General features: G+C 37.2%; 1 protein-coding gene across 4 annotated transcripts in view; it reads right to left on the minus strand.

Annotated features, from left to right (window-relative positions):
* The window catches only part of Tfdp2 (transcription factor Dp-2), a 126595-nt gene that overhangs the window by 88595 nt on the left and 16823 nt on the right, over positions 1-21177 (minus strand). For all 4 annotated transcript variants that reach the window (XM_052187611.1, XM_052187612.1, XM_052187608.1 and 1 more), the window contains exons 3-4: positions 11513-11619; positions 1905-1971 (exon numbers count right to left, since the gene is read on the minus strand). In XM_052187611.1, coding sequence (XP_052043571.1) covers positions 1905-1971; positions 11513-11527 — 82 coding nt within the window. In that variant the 5' untranslated portion in view covers positions 11528-11619. The remainder of the gene's footprint in view (positions 1-1904; positions 1972-11512; positions 11620-21177) is intronic.

The raw sequence follows: 21177 nt of genomic DNA on the forward strand, positions 1-21177 counted from the left end.
CAGACGTAGGCAATTCTCTGAATTCCAGGCCAGATTGGTCTACAGCATGGGTTTTAGGACAGCCAGGACTACAAAACAAAAACAAAACAAAAAACCCTATCTCAAAACAAACAAACAAACAAACAAACAAACAAAAAGTACTGATTTCCTTCCACCTATGGCTTGGGGTGGCCATAGCTCCCAGGTATTATATGACCTTTAACAGTCCTATGACCTTTAACAGTCCTTTTGATTAGCCCTAGTGCATTCAATAAGTAACCAGTAATGGTTACATTACCATTTTCTTTTTTTTTTAAATGTATTTATTAGTAGGTACACGGTAGCTGTCCTCAGACACCCCAGAAGAAGACATCAGATCTCATTACGGATGGTTGTGAGCCACCATGTGGTTGCTGGGATTTGAACTCAGGACCTTCGGAAGAGCAGTCAGTGCTCTTAACAGATGAGCCATCTCTCCAGGAGCTCACATTATCATTTTCTGTGTATGCCATCATGTGGGGGGAAAAAGTGAAAAGCACCAAGACTTAAAGTATTTCTCAAATACTTTAATAACACATAAAATCTCAGAGCAACTCCTATTGACTAGTAATATTATTTACTAAGCTAGATAATTTTATGCAAGGTACAGACTTCAGTAGCCTTCATGGCACATCTCAGACAGTAGACATAATCTTTTAAAGAAGCTGGTGTTTTCTTAAAACTGGAATACAGTGGCAATATTTTGTTCTAACCCTGTACAATGGAAAATGTCAAGCATTTACAAAGCAGGAAAGAGAAATAATGAAACTCCACACAGACATCAGTTTGAATACTCAATCACCTTATAAAGAATATCACTTTATCTGTAATGCCATATATTCTAACCTCCTCACAGTACATTATTCTGAATCCAGCTGCAGACATTCTATCATTTTATCCATAAATATTAAATCACGTATGCCTACATTCTGAAAGATACCATAGAAAAAAATATATATAATGATGATGCCAGTTTTCCTGCAATTTCTTAGTTGATGAGTCACATTTCTGATATTAAGTACTCAGTAAGACATGGATTACAGAAATTTATGTTAGAAAACATACATATTTTACATTTTTTTCTACTGCATTTTCTTACAACTTGAAAGTAGAAAGTTGGGGGAAAGTTTTTAATTTTTAAATGTTTTACTAGCCTATATTAACTATACATAATAATGGATTTCATTGTGAGTTTATACATGTATACAATGTATGTCAATTACATCTATCTCCCTATCCCCGCATCTATCTCCCCCCTACCTCTTCTAATCTCCCTTCCAAATTAGCCTTCTTCCTACTTTCATGTTTTGTTTTTGGTGATCCAATAGCTTTCATTAAGGTTGATTCAGCAGCATGGACACCTGATGCATCACTACACCTCTGAAGGAAACATCTTTCCTTCCTCTCCTTCCTAAATCAGCCAATTAACTACAGACAATGAGAAACCTGGGGCCCACTGGGCCTTTTAACTCCCATCCAGTTTTATTTTGTTTTTGGACAAAGACTTACTAACAGTTCAAACTAGCCTGAAACTCAATATTAAGTCCACATTGGTCTCAAAACTCATAGCAATCCTCCTGGCTCAGCTCCATGAGCATTAGAACTATAGCCATGTGCTACCACACCAAAAAAGTATATTTAAAACAGTGTCAACAGGAATAAGATCACTAGATAAGGAGCTTTGAAACAAATAATGAAGGAGATAGAGAAAAATTGTAAACAAAGACCTTCCACCTCTTACAAACAATTGACATTCATATGACTTAGTATGTGATAACCTCCTAACATTATATAACTATTATACACAAAGGAATCCTTATAATTATATATGTTAGAGGAGAACTGCAAAAAATTAAATCCAGAAATTTTTATTCAATAATCCTTACCTTTTGTTGGACTGAAATTCTGATCTATAAAGCCCCTCAGTTCTGTATTTGTGGATGTCAAACCAACCTGAATAAAAAAAAAATTAATACTCAGATCTGAAGTATTATAGAATTATTTAATAAAATATTTTATATTTTCCACCAGAAGTCTATATCGAGTATTATACACAGTCTTACAAAATAAACTAGTTTTATCATTCATAGGAATATGTTACTAAAAAGAAAATGTTACTTGAAATGGGAAAACTAAGAATTTTAAATTAAAAATTAACAGAATGCTACTTATGAGTGGAATCAAAATCCACAAATTTTCTAAATATTTTGAAGGCAAGTAATATGCAGCTGCCAACAGATAAATCACATTTGCATCCCTAGATCTGGGGGTGTGGCTCAGCAGCAGAACACTTGCCAAGAATGTGCAATGCCGATTTGCTCTCTAGTACTATAAAAATAAGAGTATAAAATTATATCCTCATTGCTGTCCTTAATTTCTAATGTTTTTAATCATTTCCATAATGACTTTATGAACTACTACATAAGTACCACAAATGCCCCAAATACAAGGACAGCAACCTCAAGTCATTTATCTGGGTCCACACTGGCTTATAGAGCCCAAGCTGGATGCCTTGGTCAAGCCACTCAAGTTACAAATTGGCAAAGTAGAATGTGCTGCCAGTCCTGACCAATTCTGGTTGTTAGAAAGACCCAAGGGGATGGGTGTGCACAGTACATAGCACAGTATAAGGCACACACTCTTCAATCTGTGTCAACATTCATTATTAGTTAGTACTATGTCTCAGCAATCTCTACAGCAAGTAAGTTTATAATCTCCCTTCAGATGGTTTATTTAACTTAATATAATATTTACATTGCTACCTGGTATCTTAGATGATAATGCCAGTATCATAAGAAATATTTGGTTTTTGTTTTGGATTCAGGGCCTCAGATACCCAGAGCTGGTCTCAAACTGTATAGCTGAGGATTAATCTTCTGATCCTCCTTCCTCTGTCTTGAGATCGCTGAAATTATAGGAATGCGTGACTACTCTTAAAAATTTGCTTCAGAGCCTAGGGAAATCCCCATTTTGAAAACATGGCACAGGGGCCATTCAGATGGCTCAGTAGATAAAGTGCTTGCTGAGTCACACTGTAGATTTGAGTTCAAACTCAAACCCACATAAGGGTAAAAAAAGGAGAATAAATTCCACCAAGTTGTCCTCTGACCTCCACAAGTACACCCTGGCATGCAGGTAGTCCCCTACATCATATACACACAAAATTTTTTTTTTTATTTAGCACAATATCTGAGTCCTTGTCTACAGGACAGCCAGGATTACACAAAGAAACTGTGTGTAGAAGGAAAAACAACAACATCAACAACACCACAAACATACAAAAACAACTTAGCTCAAAGCAAGTTCTAATACATGGACCCATTATTACTATACATTATGGTTTTATACACTTGAGAGTTGTAATCTTACACTATTACAAATTTGGAATATTCTGTAAACTTTCAATATTTCAAATTTGTAATTTGATACCGCAAAACTTTTCAAAGATACATTTAAGAGTTTTACTGTAGGGCTGGAGAGGTGGCTCAGCGCTAAGGGCAATGACTGCTCTTCCCAAGGTCCTGAGTTCAAATCCCAGCAACCATATAGTGACTCACAACCATCCATAATGAGATCTGTCTCTTCTGGTCTGTCTGAAGACAGCAACAGTGTACTTACATGTAATAATAATTCTTTTTTTTTTTAAGGAGTTTTGCTGTAATAAAATTCATATGGTCTCCAATTATTGATCCTTATCTTGATGTTTTGATACATGTCTACATTGTTTTTTTAAATTTTTTTCATTTATGTGCATTGGTGTTTTGCCTACATGTATAAGAGCATCAGATCCCCCAATAAATGTAGTTATAGACAGTTGTGAACTACCATGTGGATGCTAAGAATTGAACCTGGGTCTTCTGGAAGGGCAACCACTGAGCCATCTCTCCAGCCCACCACCACCACCACCACCACCACCACCACCACCACCACCACCACCATTGGTTTTTTTGAGACAAGGTTTCTCTTTGTAGCCCTGACTGTCCTGGAACTGCCCTGTAAACTGCCCCAGACTGACCTCAAACTCAGATCCACTTGTCTCTGCCTCCTGAGTATGGGATTAAAGACATGCCTAGCCCATGTCTACCTTATTTAATAGTCACTACAATCATGCTAGTTAACAAATTCTTACTTTTATGGTATATTGTATGTGTGCAAGAGTCTATGTATTGAGTAGGTTTAATTTAATATAATCTGTGCCAGAGTATAGCTCAGCAGGCTTTGATTTGCATATCCAAGTCTCTAGGTTCAATTCCCAGTACTGCCCCTCCTCTGAAACTAACTATTCTAATACATAACATAAGGTTGGGGGATGGTTTTGTGCCCTGTGTATTCAGATGCTGATTTCTATGCCCAGACTTCAGGTTGCAAGGTCAAGCATCTCTGGTCTCAGTGTTATGTAAAAATTGTTTTCCATCACCTCTGATTGGTTAATAAAAAGCTGGTCAGTCAACTGGCTGGGCAGAAGAGAATAGGAGAATAGGGTACAACCTCCAATCCCAGTCAGGAGGTCCCAAAGAGATGAGAGGAGAGGGGGTGGGGCAGACTGACAGACAGATGGAGGAAAGAGATGGTAGAGAGACCTTGAGGATGGACTAGGAAGATTCACTGTGAGGTAGCAATGAGAAAGTAACCATAGGAATATAACAGATTACAAGTATATAATACATGAACATCACCGCAGGCACTGAATATCAGGTCTTCAGTAACTTGAAAGAATTTTAAGGAACGCAAAGTTTTGAAACTTTGTAGACTGGGCTTTAGTAAGTTATAATTATTATTTAATGTATATGGGTATTTTGCCTTCATGTACATCTATGAACCGTTTGTGCCTGGTGCCCACAGAGGCAAGAAGAGAGTATCAGATCCTTTGGAACTGTTGTTACAGACAGCTGTAAGCGGCCATGTGGCTGCTGGAAACCAAACCCAAGAGTTCTAGAAGAGTAGTTAGTTCTCTTAACTGCTGAGCCATCTCTCTATACCCACAATGTACTATTTTTTAAAAACTATGTAATGTTTTACATTATATATCCTCTATAAGCACATACTTAGTCCATTATAATTTAATAGTTTAAGAGCTAATGGTTTCATTAATCAGTGGTTAAAATCCTTTACTAAGTGAAGTTTCTTTTTTACCAAAATATTTCTATATACATTTAACACAGTCAAGTAATTCTGAATAATAGATAAATGGCACCTAAAATCAAACTTTTATGGCAGAAATTGACACTGAGATGTCTAGAAGCTAGTTTCTTAATTCTACGTTATGGTGTGGATACTTTGCACTGAGATTTAAGTTCAGTTAGCCTTAAAAAGAAACAACTGGGGGCTGATGAGATGGCTCAGCAGTTAAGAGCACTGACTCCTCTTCCGAAGGTCAGGAGTTCAAATCCCAGCAACCACATGGTGGCTTACAACCATCTTAATGAGATCTGATGCCCTCTTCTGTGTGTCTGAAAACAGCTACAGTATACTTACATATGATAATAAATAAATCTTTAAAAAAAAAAAAAGAAAAGAAACAACTGCAACCAACAGCCATATCATGGCTCTCCTGGATGACTCACGAATACATGTCAAACAGACAACTGAGCATCTGCTGAGCTGTGTGCTGTCCTTACTAAGAAGCCCACCCAACATTGTAAGCAAGCGCTTCTGCTACAAAGAGAAAACAAAACTTTCCTCAGACCTACTTTGAAAAGAAGGCAAAAGTGACAGACATCTTTTAAATATACTCACCCCATGATTAATATGGGACTATTAAATACATATAATAATAACTTCAGGAGAGTCATTTTACATTTTCCTTATTTTATAAAACTAACAGTTAAAAAAAAACCTCAACAAAAACCACACGTTCACAGTAGAGAGCGCAGCTACTGGGTTACTGTTAGATTTTAACACCTGCTCTTCATGCCAGTTTCTGCAGCAAAAGCAGCAAACAAATCCACAAACATATACACCCATACCTTAACTGTACAGTTAAAAAATTAGATAAAGGTCAACTGAGCCTCGCTAAGACAGCCAGAGTTTTATCTTAGAAAAAAGATATTTTAATCTAAAGTTCTAAAAATACTGCTAAAACCCACTTAATAAATTACAGTATATATTAAATTCTGTTTTTATACTTTGTAGTTTAAAAACTCAAAGTACATTATTCAAAAATAAAAAAGTTAGCTAGGGAAGGCATTTTAAAATATTCTTTCCCAGGCTGGAAAGATGGCTCAGTGATTAAGAATGTATATTATGCAGCACCACGTCAGCCAGCTTAGAACCATCAGTAACTCAAGCTCCAAGAAATCCAGGGCTTCTGGTCTCTGCAGGCAATGAGCACTCTGCAGGGCCCAGTGGCGCAGGCCTTTGATCTCAGCATTCAGGAGGCAGAGGCTGGTGAATCTTTGTGAGTTGAGTATCATAAGGAGTTCCAGGCTAGCCAGAGTTCTGTAGAAAGACCCTGTCTCAACAAACAAACAAACAAACAAACAAACAAACAAAAGTATTCTTTCCTTCTATTTAAAAAATAATTAAGGACTGGGATAGAGTGGCACTAGCCCTTCCTTACTCTGGTGCTTGGGAGGCAAATCTCTGTGAGTTTAAGATCATTCTGTGGTCTACACAGTGAGTTCTTTTTGGGTTAGGACCCAGGAACAAGGAACTAAGGTACATATTTTACATAACAAAACTTTACAGACCTGGCCTCCAGGTTCTCCCAGCATCCCTCAGTCCCTACCAGTCATACCCAGTTTCTAACCTTGAACTTTCAAGCCCATCCCCAGAGACTCCTCCCAATAGAATCCAAACAATTTGGTCTGTCTTGGTCGGTATGTCGTATGTCGGTCTGTCTCTCTGTTCTTGGGCCCCTATACCCTTTCTTTCTTTTTCTCCTCCCCCAATCCCTCTCTCCCCTCGGCAATTCCTCTAGCATCAATCCTTGGGACCAGAGAAATCACCCAAAAGCAGTCTCTGAAAAGTTGCCTTTGATATAATCTAATCTGGTTTGAACTGGCTCATTTCACAGGCAGAGAAATAATCTATCAGGTTCTAGGCTAGGCAGGGATAGTGAGATCCTGTTTCAAATAAACAAATAAGGAATTACAGGGTTGGACAGAGTGGTCAAAAGCAATCAATGCTCTTGCAGAGATCAAATTTGGTTCCCAGCATTCAAGATGGTGTATAGTCACATGCACACACATACATACACAACTAATAAATCTTAAAATGGATTAATTAAAATAAAAAAGAAACTAAAGTAGGCATGGTGATAGGTCTGTGATCCCAGCATTTGAGAGGCTGACCTGGGAGGAAGCCAAGATCAAGGCCAACCTTGAATACATAGAGAATTCCAGGACAGCCTAAGGTACACAATTAGATCCTGTCTCTAAACAACAACCACAACCACAACCACAACCACAACAACAACAAAACCCAAGAATATTTCCTTGAGCAAGAGAGAAAAAATAAAGAACTCATAAATCATGTTATACAGTTTGCCTAATCAGATAAGAGATATCTTCTCCCTAAGTATTTCACTATAAATTTTCTTAATTAACTTAAACAAGTTTAATAGGTTTAAGGTATAAAACATGATATAAGATATATACAAAATGATATCTAGGTATTCCAATGCCGTACTACTACCTGTAAACAATCACTAAATGTATGCTAACTAAAAAAACCTTATTTTTTAACAATCAAATCATAAAAAAGAATATTATAAACTGCACCAACATTTACTATTTCTGATATAACTTGGAAAACAATTCAAAATGATATGATCTATATCTAAAAGTAAACTTTCATAGGCAAGATGATTTTGGAATGCCATGGTAGTACATGCCTCTGATCTTAGCCTACAGAGGCAGAGGCAGGTGGATCTCTGTTCGAGGACAGCCTGGTCTACATATTGAGTTCCAGAACAGCAGGGCTACCTACACAGAGAAACCTGACTCAAAAAACAAACAAACAAAAATATGTAAATAACAGACCTGAATATTTTACATCAAACAACTGTGCATATTTGTTAATGGTCAAGTTATATTTGTTATAGTTATTATTCAAATGTCAATAGCTTCCAGGTTCAACATATGCAATTTCCAAACAGATAGGGAGATATCCAATAAATGCATAGAATATTAGTTTAACTTAACCAGGAATCAGAAAGAAACAACATACTACTTTTTGCTGGTTAGAATAGCAAATATTAAAAATAAAAACCTGCCGGGCGGTGGTGGCGCATGCCTGTAAATCCAGCACTCTGGGAGGCAGAGGCAGGTGGATTTCTGAGTTTGAGGCCAGCCTGGTCTACAGAGTGAGTTCGAGGTCAGCCAGGGATATACAGAGAAGCCCTGTCTCAAAAAAACCAAATCCAACCGCCCCCCCCCAAAACAAAACAAAACAAAACAAAAAAAAGAAAAAGAAAACTGGTATACTGTCCATACTATGGGTAACATAAAACAGCCTCTTAAAATGTTATAGAAGGGGCTGGAGAGATGGCTCAGTGGGTAAGAGCACTGACTGCTCTTCCAAAGGTCATGAGTTCAAATCCCAGCATCCACATGGTGGCTCACAACCATCTGTAAAGAGATCTGACACCCTCTTCTGGTGTCTGAAGACAGCTACAGTGTACTTACCTATAATAAATAAATAAATCTTTTTAAAAAAATGTTATAGAAGTATTAATATAAGCAAAAGTATTCATTATGGAGTTTATGACTTCATTTTATTTGATATATTTTGGTTGATAAATATGTAAACACTGTGCATTTATATATGCTAGACATCTTCCTGAACAAAATGGTGCTAAATAATCTATTGGCTAATTTTTTTTAGTCTTTTCTATTTTCTGTTAAAAAAAAAAATTACAGACTATGTTTAAAAAATAAAGTTTCGGGGCTGGAGAGATGGCTCAGCGAGTAAGAGCACCGACTGCTCTACCAAAGGTCATGAGTTCAAATCCCAGCACCCATATAGTGGCTCACAACCATCCGTAAAGAGATCTGACACCCTCTTCTGGTGTCTGAAGACAGCTACAGTGTACTTACATATGATAAATAAATCTATAAATAAACAAATATCTTCAAAAAAATAAATAAAGTTTCACTGACAAAGCAAAAAATACTATACCTCGAATGATACTGCAAATTCTCTTTTGTAAGACAGTTATGTCTATAACCCCAGCACTTAGGACACAACTGCAGAAAGACTGTGAGTTTAAGAGGTTGGCTTGGCTTAGATAGCAAGACTGTGTCTCAAAAAGAAAAACATCTTTTTCGTATATAGGTAAACTTAAAATGGAGTATACTTAAGTTTTGGCCTAGAGGACTCACTGGATAGTAAGCACTACTTGAAGAGATGTAGAGAATACATGTCAGTACCTTATCTCACTCCCTTGGCAAAGGTCCATCTTATACGCTGCGTAATTCTGGAAGAAACACTAATAGGAGAGGCTCCTGGCTTCACACTCTGACATCCCATTTCCTTCTACACACTGTTTAGATAGGTGAGCCAAGCAGAGAAATCATACTGCCTCTGTGGAATTTAAAACTGATTAGCAAAAAATTGAAAGTTCCTTTTTTTTGTTTGTTTGTTTGTTTGTTTGTTTGTTTTTTGGATTTGGTTTTTTCGAGACAGGGTTTCTCCGTATAGCCCTGGCTGTCCTGGAACTCACTCTGTAGACCAGGCTGGCCTCCAACTCAGAAATCCGCCTGCCTCTGCCTCTCAGCGTACTGGGATTACAGGCGTGTGCCACCAATGCCCATCTTGAAAGTTCCTTATTTTCTTATAAACTGGTACTACAGGACCCAAATAAGCCATTATGCTACCATATATACAACCAAAAAATGGGCGGGGCCACACACAGGGATATCATGGCCAAGAAGCAAGCTGGAGAGAAAAGAGTTTATTTCCGCTTACACTTCCACACAGCTGTTCATCACCAAAGGATGTCAGAACTGGAACTCAAGCAGGTCAGGAAGCAGGAGCTGATGCAGAAACCATGGAGGGATGTTTCTTACTGACTTGCCTCCCCTGGCTTGCTCAGTTTGCTTTCTTACTAAACCCAAGACCACCAGCCCAGGAATTGCACCACCCACAAGGGGCCCTCCCCCTTGATCACTAATTGAGAAAATGCCTTACAGCTGGATCTCATGGAGGCATTTCCTCAACTGAAGCTCCTTTCTCTGTGATAACTCCAGCTTGTGTCAAGTTGACACAAAACCAGCTGGTACACACACACACACACACACACACACACACACACACACACGGACACACAGACACATGGGACATACTCAGATTATATGCCATTCTTTAATCCTCTAAATCTAGAGATAAAGTCAGTGAACTCTAGACTTTTCAGTTATATAAGTCAATACAGTTAATCTCTGCCTTAAATTGGATTTTGCTGTTATGACTCATTGTGTTTGTTTGTTTGTTTGTTTGTTGTTTGTCTTAAGACAGGGTCTTGCTATATTGCTTAGACTATCCTCAAATTCATCCTCCTTCCTCAGCCTCCTGAGTAGTTGGGATTACAGTCATACATTTCCATTACAGGCTCCTTAACGCTTTTGAATGGGATTCTCATTATTCCTGATCATTAGTATGATATAAAAGGCAAAAGTAACTGCACATAGACATGCACTCACACAAACACAAATGTTCTCTGTCCTCATAAGAAATATATTTTCCCAAAGAGTCTGCAATGATAGGTGACAACAAAAGACTGTCAGACTGCTTTTTTCCCTTCCTGCATGCCTCTCTCTGAATAGAGTCATCCTTTAACATGCAGCTAAGAGATGGAGAGAGGCTGTGGACCTAAAATGATCTCCAGTGGGGAGGAGGAGGAATGAAGCAGACAGACACCATCCAGAAAGGAGTGAACTATGAAAACAAATACTGTTCCAGTTCCTGACAGACTCCAGATTTTGGGCCCAGATCTTTCTAGGGGGGTACTAAATTCCTACTTATGAATTCCTTCATCTTTACAATAGAGATAGAAAAAATGACAATGCAAAAAAGGGAAAAACTTATATAACTTTTCCAACAGATCCACAGTTTAAATGTTCTTGAGGTAACACCTCAGAGAATGTTTGCTTCCAAATAACATCAGAGCATACACATTTCCCTGAGCAAACACAAGAGGGGAAAAAATAAGCCAAAGAAACCAGAGATATGCTCAGTAAGGCCAAGTAACTCTCTAGCAACCAAAACAAATTTGTAACAGTCCCCAGAAAAGGAGCCAAGTTGGAAAGTTTCTAGAGATAGCAACTTGCAGCTGTTGAAAAGGAACAAGTTGGCACCAATCTACAAGAATCCCATAATGGCCATGAAAATACTGTATCAAATAGTATTAAGTTTATCTCACACACAACACAATCAAAAACAATTATAAATCCAGGCAATGTTTTGAATTTTGTTAACCAGAATAGTGAGAAAATCTGTACAGCAAAACAACATGGGCTCACTTAAAAAGTTATTTTGAAAAATTACAAATACTTACATTTTTTGCCGTCATGTCAAACTGTATTCTATTTAATATTCTGTAAAGCCATTAAAAAACACACAAAAATAAAAAAAACTTCGTCTTCAACAGTTCTTTAAAATATCCTGTTAAAGGGAAAAAGAGGGAATAGAAATGTAATAATAGGCAATGTTTATGTCACATTTTCTGAGACATGTACTTGCAAGTGAACTGTCTAAATTAATCCTTAGAACACCACCATGAAAATACGTATCATTTTTTTTTAATCTCCATTCCAGATAAAAACTGGAGTTTAAAGCAGTTATTTGACAGGTCAGCTCTGCTCTCAAGGGATACAGCAGAGTTAGACTATGTTGCTTTAGACAATGCACTAAAAGAAACATCAGGGCTTCATGGAGAAAGCACACAATGTTCAAACACTAACAGACACAAGTCAAAAGTACACAAGCACCAACTTAAAGGACCTAGAACTGCATAATGAGGCAACCAAACACCAAAATATCTTAATGATAGTAATAAATTATAAGCCCAACCATAAAAACAATTAAGAAATAGTGGAGGAAAATAGATCAACAGAATACCAACTAGTAAGTATAATGAATTCTACAGTTGGTGAAACTCCACTATAACCATCATAAGCCAATTAAGGAAAGAATCATCAACAAAGGTTAACACTAGTTCCTAGAAATGTGCAACAAAATATTAACATAATATTGAAATAGCTACTATAAAACACCTTAACACAAAATTTCCAATAAAGAAACCTGGCACACATTAGTGATCAAAGTTACTAAATGGCCAGCAATAATCAGACAAGTCATCAGGAGTCTCAAATGTATTGAGATGGATATAATTTCATTTCTGAGATACTTCTGTCCAACATGCAAAACCTAACCATGAAAAATATCAGAGAAATACACAGTGAAAGATATTCTTAAAATTAATGGCCTAAACTCCTCAATACCATTAGTGTCAAAAGTCAGACAGACAGACAGACAGACAGAGAAGCGAAAGAAGCTAAGAAAGCATCCATATTTAGAAAAAAACAACAACAACAAACAAAACAAAACAAAACAAAAAGGGAAATCTCAATTCAAAATTGGGTAACCGTTAAAGTCCACATCCCAGAATATGTGTGGGGGTTTTTTCCTCTTTTTTTCTTTTTCCCTTTTTTTTTTTTTTTTTTTTTTTTTTTTGGATAGGGTTTTGCTACTGAGCTCTAGCCTGTCTAGAACTCTCTTGCCTCAGTTTTCTAAATGCTAGGATTACAGATACAAGCAACCAGGCCCATATTTCATTGTTGTTTCTGAATATTAGTCCATAAACTAAAGGATATATGTTAAATATCCTTTATCTTAGGGAGAAAAATAAACTAAGATATCTGAGGAGGTAAGGGCCTGATGACAAGAACTCACTTCCACATGAGATATAAAGGAAATGGAAACAATGAAGCATGCATAACCAGTTATAGCCAGTGAGTCTGGGCACAGGTGCTCACAGTTATCTGCCCTACTTCTGTAGCTCTTAGTTTTGTGCGTTTATTTGATTTTTGGAAAGATAGTCTCATATAATTTTTCTTTTAAAATCACCACACTAGGGGTTTGGACAAATGGCTCAGTGGTTAAGAGCACTGACTGCTCTTCCAGAGGTCCTGAGTTCAATTCCCAGCAACCACATGGTAGCTCACAATCATCTGTAATGGGATCTGATGCCTTCTTCTGGTGTGTTCAAAGACAGTGTAATTACATTAAATAAATAGAAATCTCTGAGCGGGGCGGGAATGAGAAGCTGTAATGAGATCTGATGCCCTCTTCTGGTGTGTCTGAAAACAGCTACAGTGTACTTAAATAAATAAAGCTTTTTTTAAAAACAAACAAACAAACAAAAGGGCTGGAGAGATGGCTCAGCAGTTAAGAGCACTGACTGCTCTTCCAGAGATCCTGAGTTCAATTCCCAGCAATCACATGGTGGCTCACAACCAGCTGTAATGGGATCCGATGCCCTCTTATGATGTATCTGAAGACAGCTACAGTGTACTAACATACATAAAATAAATTAATAAATCTTAAAAAAATATCCCCATAGAAGCCATAGCAGCCCATGTCTATAATAGTATTCCCTGAGAAATGAGGCAAGAGAAATCACAAGAGTGAGGCAAGTTTAGCCCACATAGTAGCACAGTGAGGTCCAGACCAGCCTAAGCCATACAGTGAGATTGTGCCTCAAAAATAGCTAAATAAATATTAGATTATCTTAAAACAGAAGTGAACTTATTAAATTTTAATATAGTTTTAAAGCACTAGGGCTAAAAGAAAGGTACTCAAAATGAAAAAAAAGACACACCTAAGAATGTAGAGATAGGAACATCAATAATTAATGCCATCCCTGGATGACAGCAAGTTCCAGAGCAGCCTGAGCTACATGAGATCCTGTCTCAAAACACAACTGACCAGAGAGACAGATGAGAGGATAAAAGTATTTACTGAACAGCCCTGGGACCTAAGGAAAGGTAGAAGGAGGAACTGACTCCACAGTTGTACTCTGACCTTCATATGCACACTGTGCCATTACACACGCGCGCGCGCGCGCGCGCGCGCGCGCACACACACACACACACACACACACACACACATCATACACACTAATGAATACAAATGTCTTTTTCAATTTTCCCATACCCATGCACATACAGTCAGCATGAACCGGACTCAGCGCAATATAAGAGAAATTCATAAAATAGAAAAGAGCACCTGAATGCTAAAAATACATTGTACACATATATAAAATTCTCAAAGAATAAAATACTTTAAAATATTTAAAAGATAAATAACATCACAAACATACACAATAATAGAAAACAAAAAATTAGAATATTTTATTATCTAGTAAAATACATTTATGACAGAAAATTAAGTCTTTCCCACAGAAGACATGATTTTAACTCATTAAGTTTTATGAGCTTTCTATGTACAGATTCTGGGTAGATATTATTTCCTATTTTTTTATCTTTGAAGGTGGCAATGTGTTCACTAAAATGCTCTCTTCTCCTTCCTCACAGATGGTCTGTCCATGTAATGTATGACTTAATGCTGCCAACAAGACATAAGCAGATATTAATGAAGTGAGCTAGCAGGACCTGGCTTCAAGGATCCCTTTTCTCTCCCTCGCTGAGCCCAGAGCATGGCTGTAATGACCACAGCTGCTTGTCTTTATGCATCTGCTTCATTTCTGTTCTCAGAATTCAATACTGTATCATATTTCCTAAAAACTAGGCTACTGAACGGCACTGTGGTATTCAATCAAATTAAAAAAAAAAAAAAACTGACAAAAGGCTAGAGATGTAGTTCAATAATTAGAGGGCTTACCAGGAGCCTGGGTTATATCCCCAGTATCATATGAAGAGAAGGATAGTTTGAAAACTAGGAAATTAACTAAATCTAACTATTTCAGAACACTAAGTAAGAAGCAACAAATATAAACATTGTTTGCCCACATCAATGAACCAGACAGAGCCATGTGCAACCCTGTTTAGTATTCTCTGTATCTTCTTAACAGAGTACAACACGGACCGAAATCTCTAAATGTTGCCAAAATGATAAATGTTTAAAATAAGGCCAAGAGTCTAAATGTTTATTGAAAAAAATTCCATAATATTTCTGCACCTCAGTTTCTGTTTTCTGCCAAGTATTAAATGCAATTTATACTATATTAAATAAGATGACACATATAAAGTTAATAAAACACTACCTAAGTATACAATATAAGCAATCAATGGCAGGGGGGAAATCAGTTCTTGTTTCCCATGAAAAGTTAACACTTCTTCTTCCAAAGTAAGTAATGAATAATTTACATAAAAGAGAAACAAAAAATATAAGACAAATTACAATTTTAAAACAGAAGAAAGCTAGGCAGTGGTGGCACATGCCTTTAATCCTAACTCTTGAGAGGCAAAGGCAGGCGCATCTCTATGAGTTCCAGGCCAGCCTGGTCTACAGAGTAAGTTCCAGACAGCCCAGGCTCTACAGAGAAACCCTGTCTCAAACAAACAAACAAACAAACAAAAAATAAAAACAAAAAAAGAAATGTTTTCAATTACAATTAAAAAGGTTAAGTATCTTAAATGCTTTTAAAAGATTTTGTTTTCCTTTTGTATTGACCAATGTTAAAATTACCTACAAATTTTTCATATCTGACTTTAAACTTTCTGAAATGTCAAGAAGATAATGGGACACCGAATATTTTCAGAAGTTGCTATCTTTGTCAATAGTGGTGAGTCTCAGATATTAAACCAACCATGTGTGCTGATGCATGATGTTTATCCAAACTCAGCAACTGCACACTCCTTCCTGTTTCCAAGTCTTCTGTTAGCTAAAAACATAAGTTCTTTTTCCAGCTTCATGAGCACATTATATCAAGCTAAAAAGTCAATCTTTTGACCTCACCATCTGCCACGATCTCTTGTCAATTTTCAGACAATGTGGCTCCCACAGATGGTCTCGACATGCAAGCCCTTTTACATTCCAGTCACAATTTAGAGGTTCCAGCATAAAACCCAAGGTAATATACTAATCAAAATTCAGGAAAAAGCAAGCAACATCACTTCAATCATAATTTGTAGGCTTCTTTTATCAGCATATAAAACAGAATTCTAATAGTGCCAGTAAAAGAAGCTACCAAATTAAAGTTCATCAAAGAGAACATGTGCATTACTAATTTTAAATTCATTCTCATGATTAAAAGTTTAAAGACATGAAATTCAGTGGTAGAGCACTTGCTTAGCATGTGGGAGACTCTGGATTGAATACCCAGCACCATAACAATACATAAATGATGAATTAATGAATAAATAATGAAGCCATACTGGGAGAATAATCAGGTATAGATTGTGTCTTAAGTTATTACAGAACCACAGCCTTTATACCTTATTTCACCACCTTTAAATGAGGAAAGGTCTTATTACTTTTGTGTGTCTGTGTGTGTGTGTGTGTGTGTGTGTGTGTGTGTGTGTGTAGGGACACATGTGACATGTCACACGTTAAAGGAATTGACTCTCTCCTTCCACCATGTGCGATCAAACTCAAGTCATCAACCTTGGCACTAAGTTCCTTCACATATTGGGCTACCTCTTTATTATTTTACTAGCCTTTTTACAATTCTTCATATAACTCTTTCCCCCATCTCAAGAACTCTGTATAGGCTGTTTCTCTGTCTGAGAGTTTTATCTGGTAAATTCCTCTTCAGATCTCTTCTCAGATGTCCCTCCTCAAGGAAAATAATCCCTTTTCCTCCTCCCAGACTAGGTCAGAGGCTTCTACTTACTGTTTAGCTGCTTTCTCTTTTCATAACATACCCTAGGTTGCCATAATATATTTATTAATGTGATTTTCAGACTGTGGCCTATCTCTGCCAACTAAACTATAAATTCTATGAGGGCAGGAGTCCTGCTTATTTAGTTCATGCATGTATATATATGCATACATATACACACATATACATGCATATATACACATATGTGTATATACACATACAGTAGGAGTTCAATATATATCAGTATTTTTAAATACATGAAAATTATTCAATACAAATTAGCAGTGGAAAATGAAGACAAATATTTAGCACATACACACATCTGAAATATCAGTAAGCTACAAGCAGAATCCTGAGTATCATAGTCTCATCGCAATAAACAAAGGGATTTTAGAACAACATACTTGTGTTTGGTAACTTTTTAAAGACTTCTTTATTATGTAGTGTTCTGCCTGTATGCCTGCAAGCCAGAAGAGGGCACCAGATCTCATTGTAGATGGTTATGAGTCACCATGTCATTGCTGAGAATTGAACTTAGAACCTCTGGAAGAGCAGCCAGTGAGTGCTCTTAATGGCTAAGCCATCTCTCCAACCCCTTGTGTTTTGGTAATTTTTAAAAGTTATAATGTAAAATATATTTGTAGTAGAGAACATTTAACTTCACTAAGAAAGAATCTCAATTTCTTCATTCTAGGCTATCTAGAATTCATTTTGTAGCTTGCACTGGTATCAAACTCGTAGAAAACATCCTGTCTATCCCTACTAAGTGCTAGGATTATTTGCATAAGCACTGCATTCAGACTAATTTTACTCTTAATGTAAAATGAATAAGACATAAAAATTCATTTTTTAAAGACAAGGCTGGGGAGCTAGACAGATGCTTAGAGTTAAAAGCACCGGCTCCCCTTCCAAAAGAGCTGGGTTCAATACTAACCACATGGTAGTTCATAGCAGTCTATAATTCTAGTTCCAGGGGATCTAGTGCTGTTTTCTGGCCTCTGTGGACAGAGGTACTCACATAGTGCACAGACATACATAGACAAAACACCTATATACATCAGACAGACACACAAAAGTCATAAGGCTATGGACAAAGCTCAGTGGTAGCATAATTGCCTTGCATATAGAAAGCCCGGTGTTTTAGTCCCTGAACCACACATATATAAGAGCCACAAAACATCAATCTTGGATTACAACCTAAACTATAAGTATATGTGCATAAATCCATAGTGATAAAAATAAATAATCTGAATAAGTGAAAAACAAGACAACTCTTTATGCCTGTAATTACCTCTGTGACTGAAAATACAGTGCCTTATCTCAAGAACTCAGACCACCCCTATAAATGATAAATTAATTTAAATGATTATTTTCACTTGATCTTGCTTAGAGGTGGATCACTTGTATGTACAGTAAAAGTAACTTGTTGGTGTCCCAAGACAAACCATTGTTCTTCATGCAGAAGAAAATTAAACTGTCTAGTCAAGGTCTGAAAGAACATGTCTTTGTGGATTACTAGAAAGATGGGGACAGAAATATTCTCCTGTAGCACCAGGAAAGTTGCTTTGCTTTCTCGCTGAATGATAATGCAACCTTGCTGATATTACATTGGTTTCAGATGCAAATATGCCTCATACAGATAAATTCTTAAATGAAGCAGCACACATGACATTCCTTCTAAATAGTACTATACTCTATGATTACAATATGATGAAGGGATAAACAAATTTTTAAACTTTTTTATTTTTGGGTCAGTCAAGATGGTTCAACAGGCCTATGACCAAGCTCTATGACCTGAGTTGGTATGGGAAAAATTGACTTCCCAAACTGTCCTCTAATTTCCACATATACATCATAGCCGATAAACACCCATAAATATCAAATAAGTGTAATATACCTCCATGATGGTTCATTGTGTAAAGGTGTTTACTACCAAGTCAGACAACCCAAGTTCAATCTACAAAATGCACATGGTGCAAGGAGAGCGCGCGCGCGCGCGCGCACACACACACACACACACACACACACACACACACACACACACACACGAGTACACAGATGCATACACGTTCACACACACACAAAGCTAGTATAATAAAAATAAGTAATAACCGTGTTGTAAGTTAAGGTTGAAGGTTTCCCAAGGACTTCACAGATGCTCTCTCCCATCTACTCTCCCAGCTTAGCACTATGCTTTGTCTTTTCCTTTGTTTTTTCTTTTCTTTTCAGGTGGGGAATCTCTACACAGTCCTGGCTGTCCTAGAACTCAGAGTGCCCCCTGCCTCTGCCTCCAAAGTACTGGAACTAAAGATATACACTACCACAAACATCCAGCCTGTACACTGTTTAAAAGGAAAGAGACTGAATTGTTTTTATGTTCATTGCTTATTATTATTTATTTATTTATTTATTTATTTATTTATTTATTTAATGTATGTGAGTACACTGTTGTTGTCTTCAGACACACCAGAAGAGGGCATCAGATCCCATTACAGATGGTTGTGAGCCACCATGTGGTTGCTGGGAATTGAACTCAGAACTTCTGGAAAAGCAGTCATTGCTCTTAACTACTGAGCCATCTATCTCTCCTTAATTATTTTTTTTCAAATCCAGATTTATATAAACCTTTACACAAACCCTACAATGACAAAACCTGGTTAATATAATAGTATGTTCTTAAAACAAAGGGGATGAGTGCTAAGAGATGGGTTAGAAGCTTGGTCATACAGAATGATGTCCCTTTTCAGATTAGTGGAAGCAGAACAAAGGTTTTAAATAAAGAGCTGTAATATATGAACCAGAAGTTCAAGTTTCCAAAAGTCTAAAATGTATTTGCATGCTAATTATTTAAAATTTTACTACATTTGTGTATATACTTGTTCTGTGTATGCTGGAGGACAGCTAGAATGCATGGACCACAGCCCTTATATGGAGGTCAGAAAACAGCCTTCAGGATTCAGTTTTTTTCCTTCTGTTTGTGGGTCCCAGGAATCAATTCAGGTCATCAGGCTTGACGGCCAGTGCCTTCACCTACTAAGCTATCTTGCCAGCCCTGCATTATAATTCCTTCAAACATAGCAATACCAATTATATTTGGGTTTCTGTTATTTTATTTGGAGACAGGATATTGCTATACAGCACAGGCTGGCATGAAACCCTCCATTCTCACTGCCTCAAACCTCCTCCTGCCTATTTCCCAAGGGCTACGATTACAATAGTAAGTCACTATACTCGGCTATTTTCTTGTTTGTTTTTGCCTCCTGATTTTCTTTTAAAAAGCAAGCAATCAAAGACAGTGTCACACAGAACCCAGGCTGACTATACAGTGAAGGTTTAAGGCAAACTTAAAACTCCTAATCCTCCTGCCTTCAATTCCCAAATGCGAGGTATGTGCTATCAGTGCTAGAGAAAGAGCCAAGGCAAAGCAATCATTAACTATCCACTTCACATAAAAGAGCACTGGCCAGGCAGTGGTGGCACATGCCTTTAATCCCAGCACTTGGGAGGCAAAGGCAGGAGGATTTCTCCGTTAAGAGGCCAGCCTGATTTACAGAATGAGTTCCAGGACAGCCAAGGCTACACAGAGAAACCCTTGAAACTTCTTGAGTCTACTGCCATTTTAAAATAAAAAGGGCTGGGGTTGATAACTCAGTAAAGATCCAAGTTCAAATCCATAGAACCAACATAAAGCCAAGCAAATAGCACGTTTATAATCTCAATGGTTCTTTAGTGAGATGGAAGGCCAAGATAAGAGGATCATAGCAGCACTCCAGCCAGGTAGTCTGGTTTACAAAGCAGTGAAAAAACAAAGAAATCTGATTTCAAACAAAGTAATGGAAGTTAGACACCAAAGGTCATCCTTTGACCTCTACACACATACCACAACACACACACACCCAAACATACATTATACAGTCACATGCACACACATTACACACAAACACATATACAATAAGAATCATGTATAGTGGCACAGACCTGTAACCTCATACTTTGGAAACTAATCTAGCAGACTCTTAAGTTCAAAGCCAGCCTGAGCAACACAGAGAGATCCATTCCCAAGAGAAAGATGGAGACAGAAAATCTGACCATATAACTCTCTCTTATCTTTATTTGTTAATGTATTATCAAGGCAGAAAAGAGAATTCAAATGATATAAAACAAAACAACCAAACAAAAACCAAAACCAGACACTGAAATGCTATTTCCCAGCACCTTTCTTCACTTCCTATTTCCCACCTACCCATTATTCCTCTGCAAAAACAGTCATCATCCTGGTCTTCGTATTGCTTATGTATTTATTTGCTTTAGGTTTCTTTTGTTCTTTCTTTTCAAGTCAGGGTCTCTTATGTAGCCCTGGCTGTCCTATAACTTGC

This window comes from Apodemus sylvaticus, chromosome 7 (genome assembly GCF_947179515.1).
Source record: "Apodemus sylvaticus chromosome 7, mApoSyl1.1, whole genome shotgun sequence".
Taxonomy (NCBI): domain Eukaryota; kingdom Metazoa; phylum Chordata; class Mammalia; order Rodentia; family Muridae; genus Apodemus; species Apodemus sylvaticus.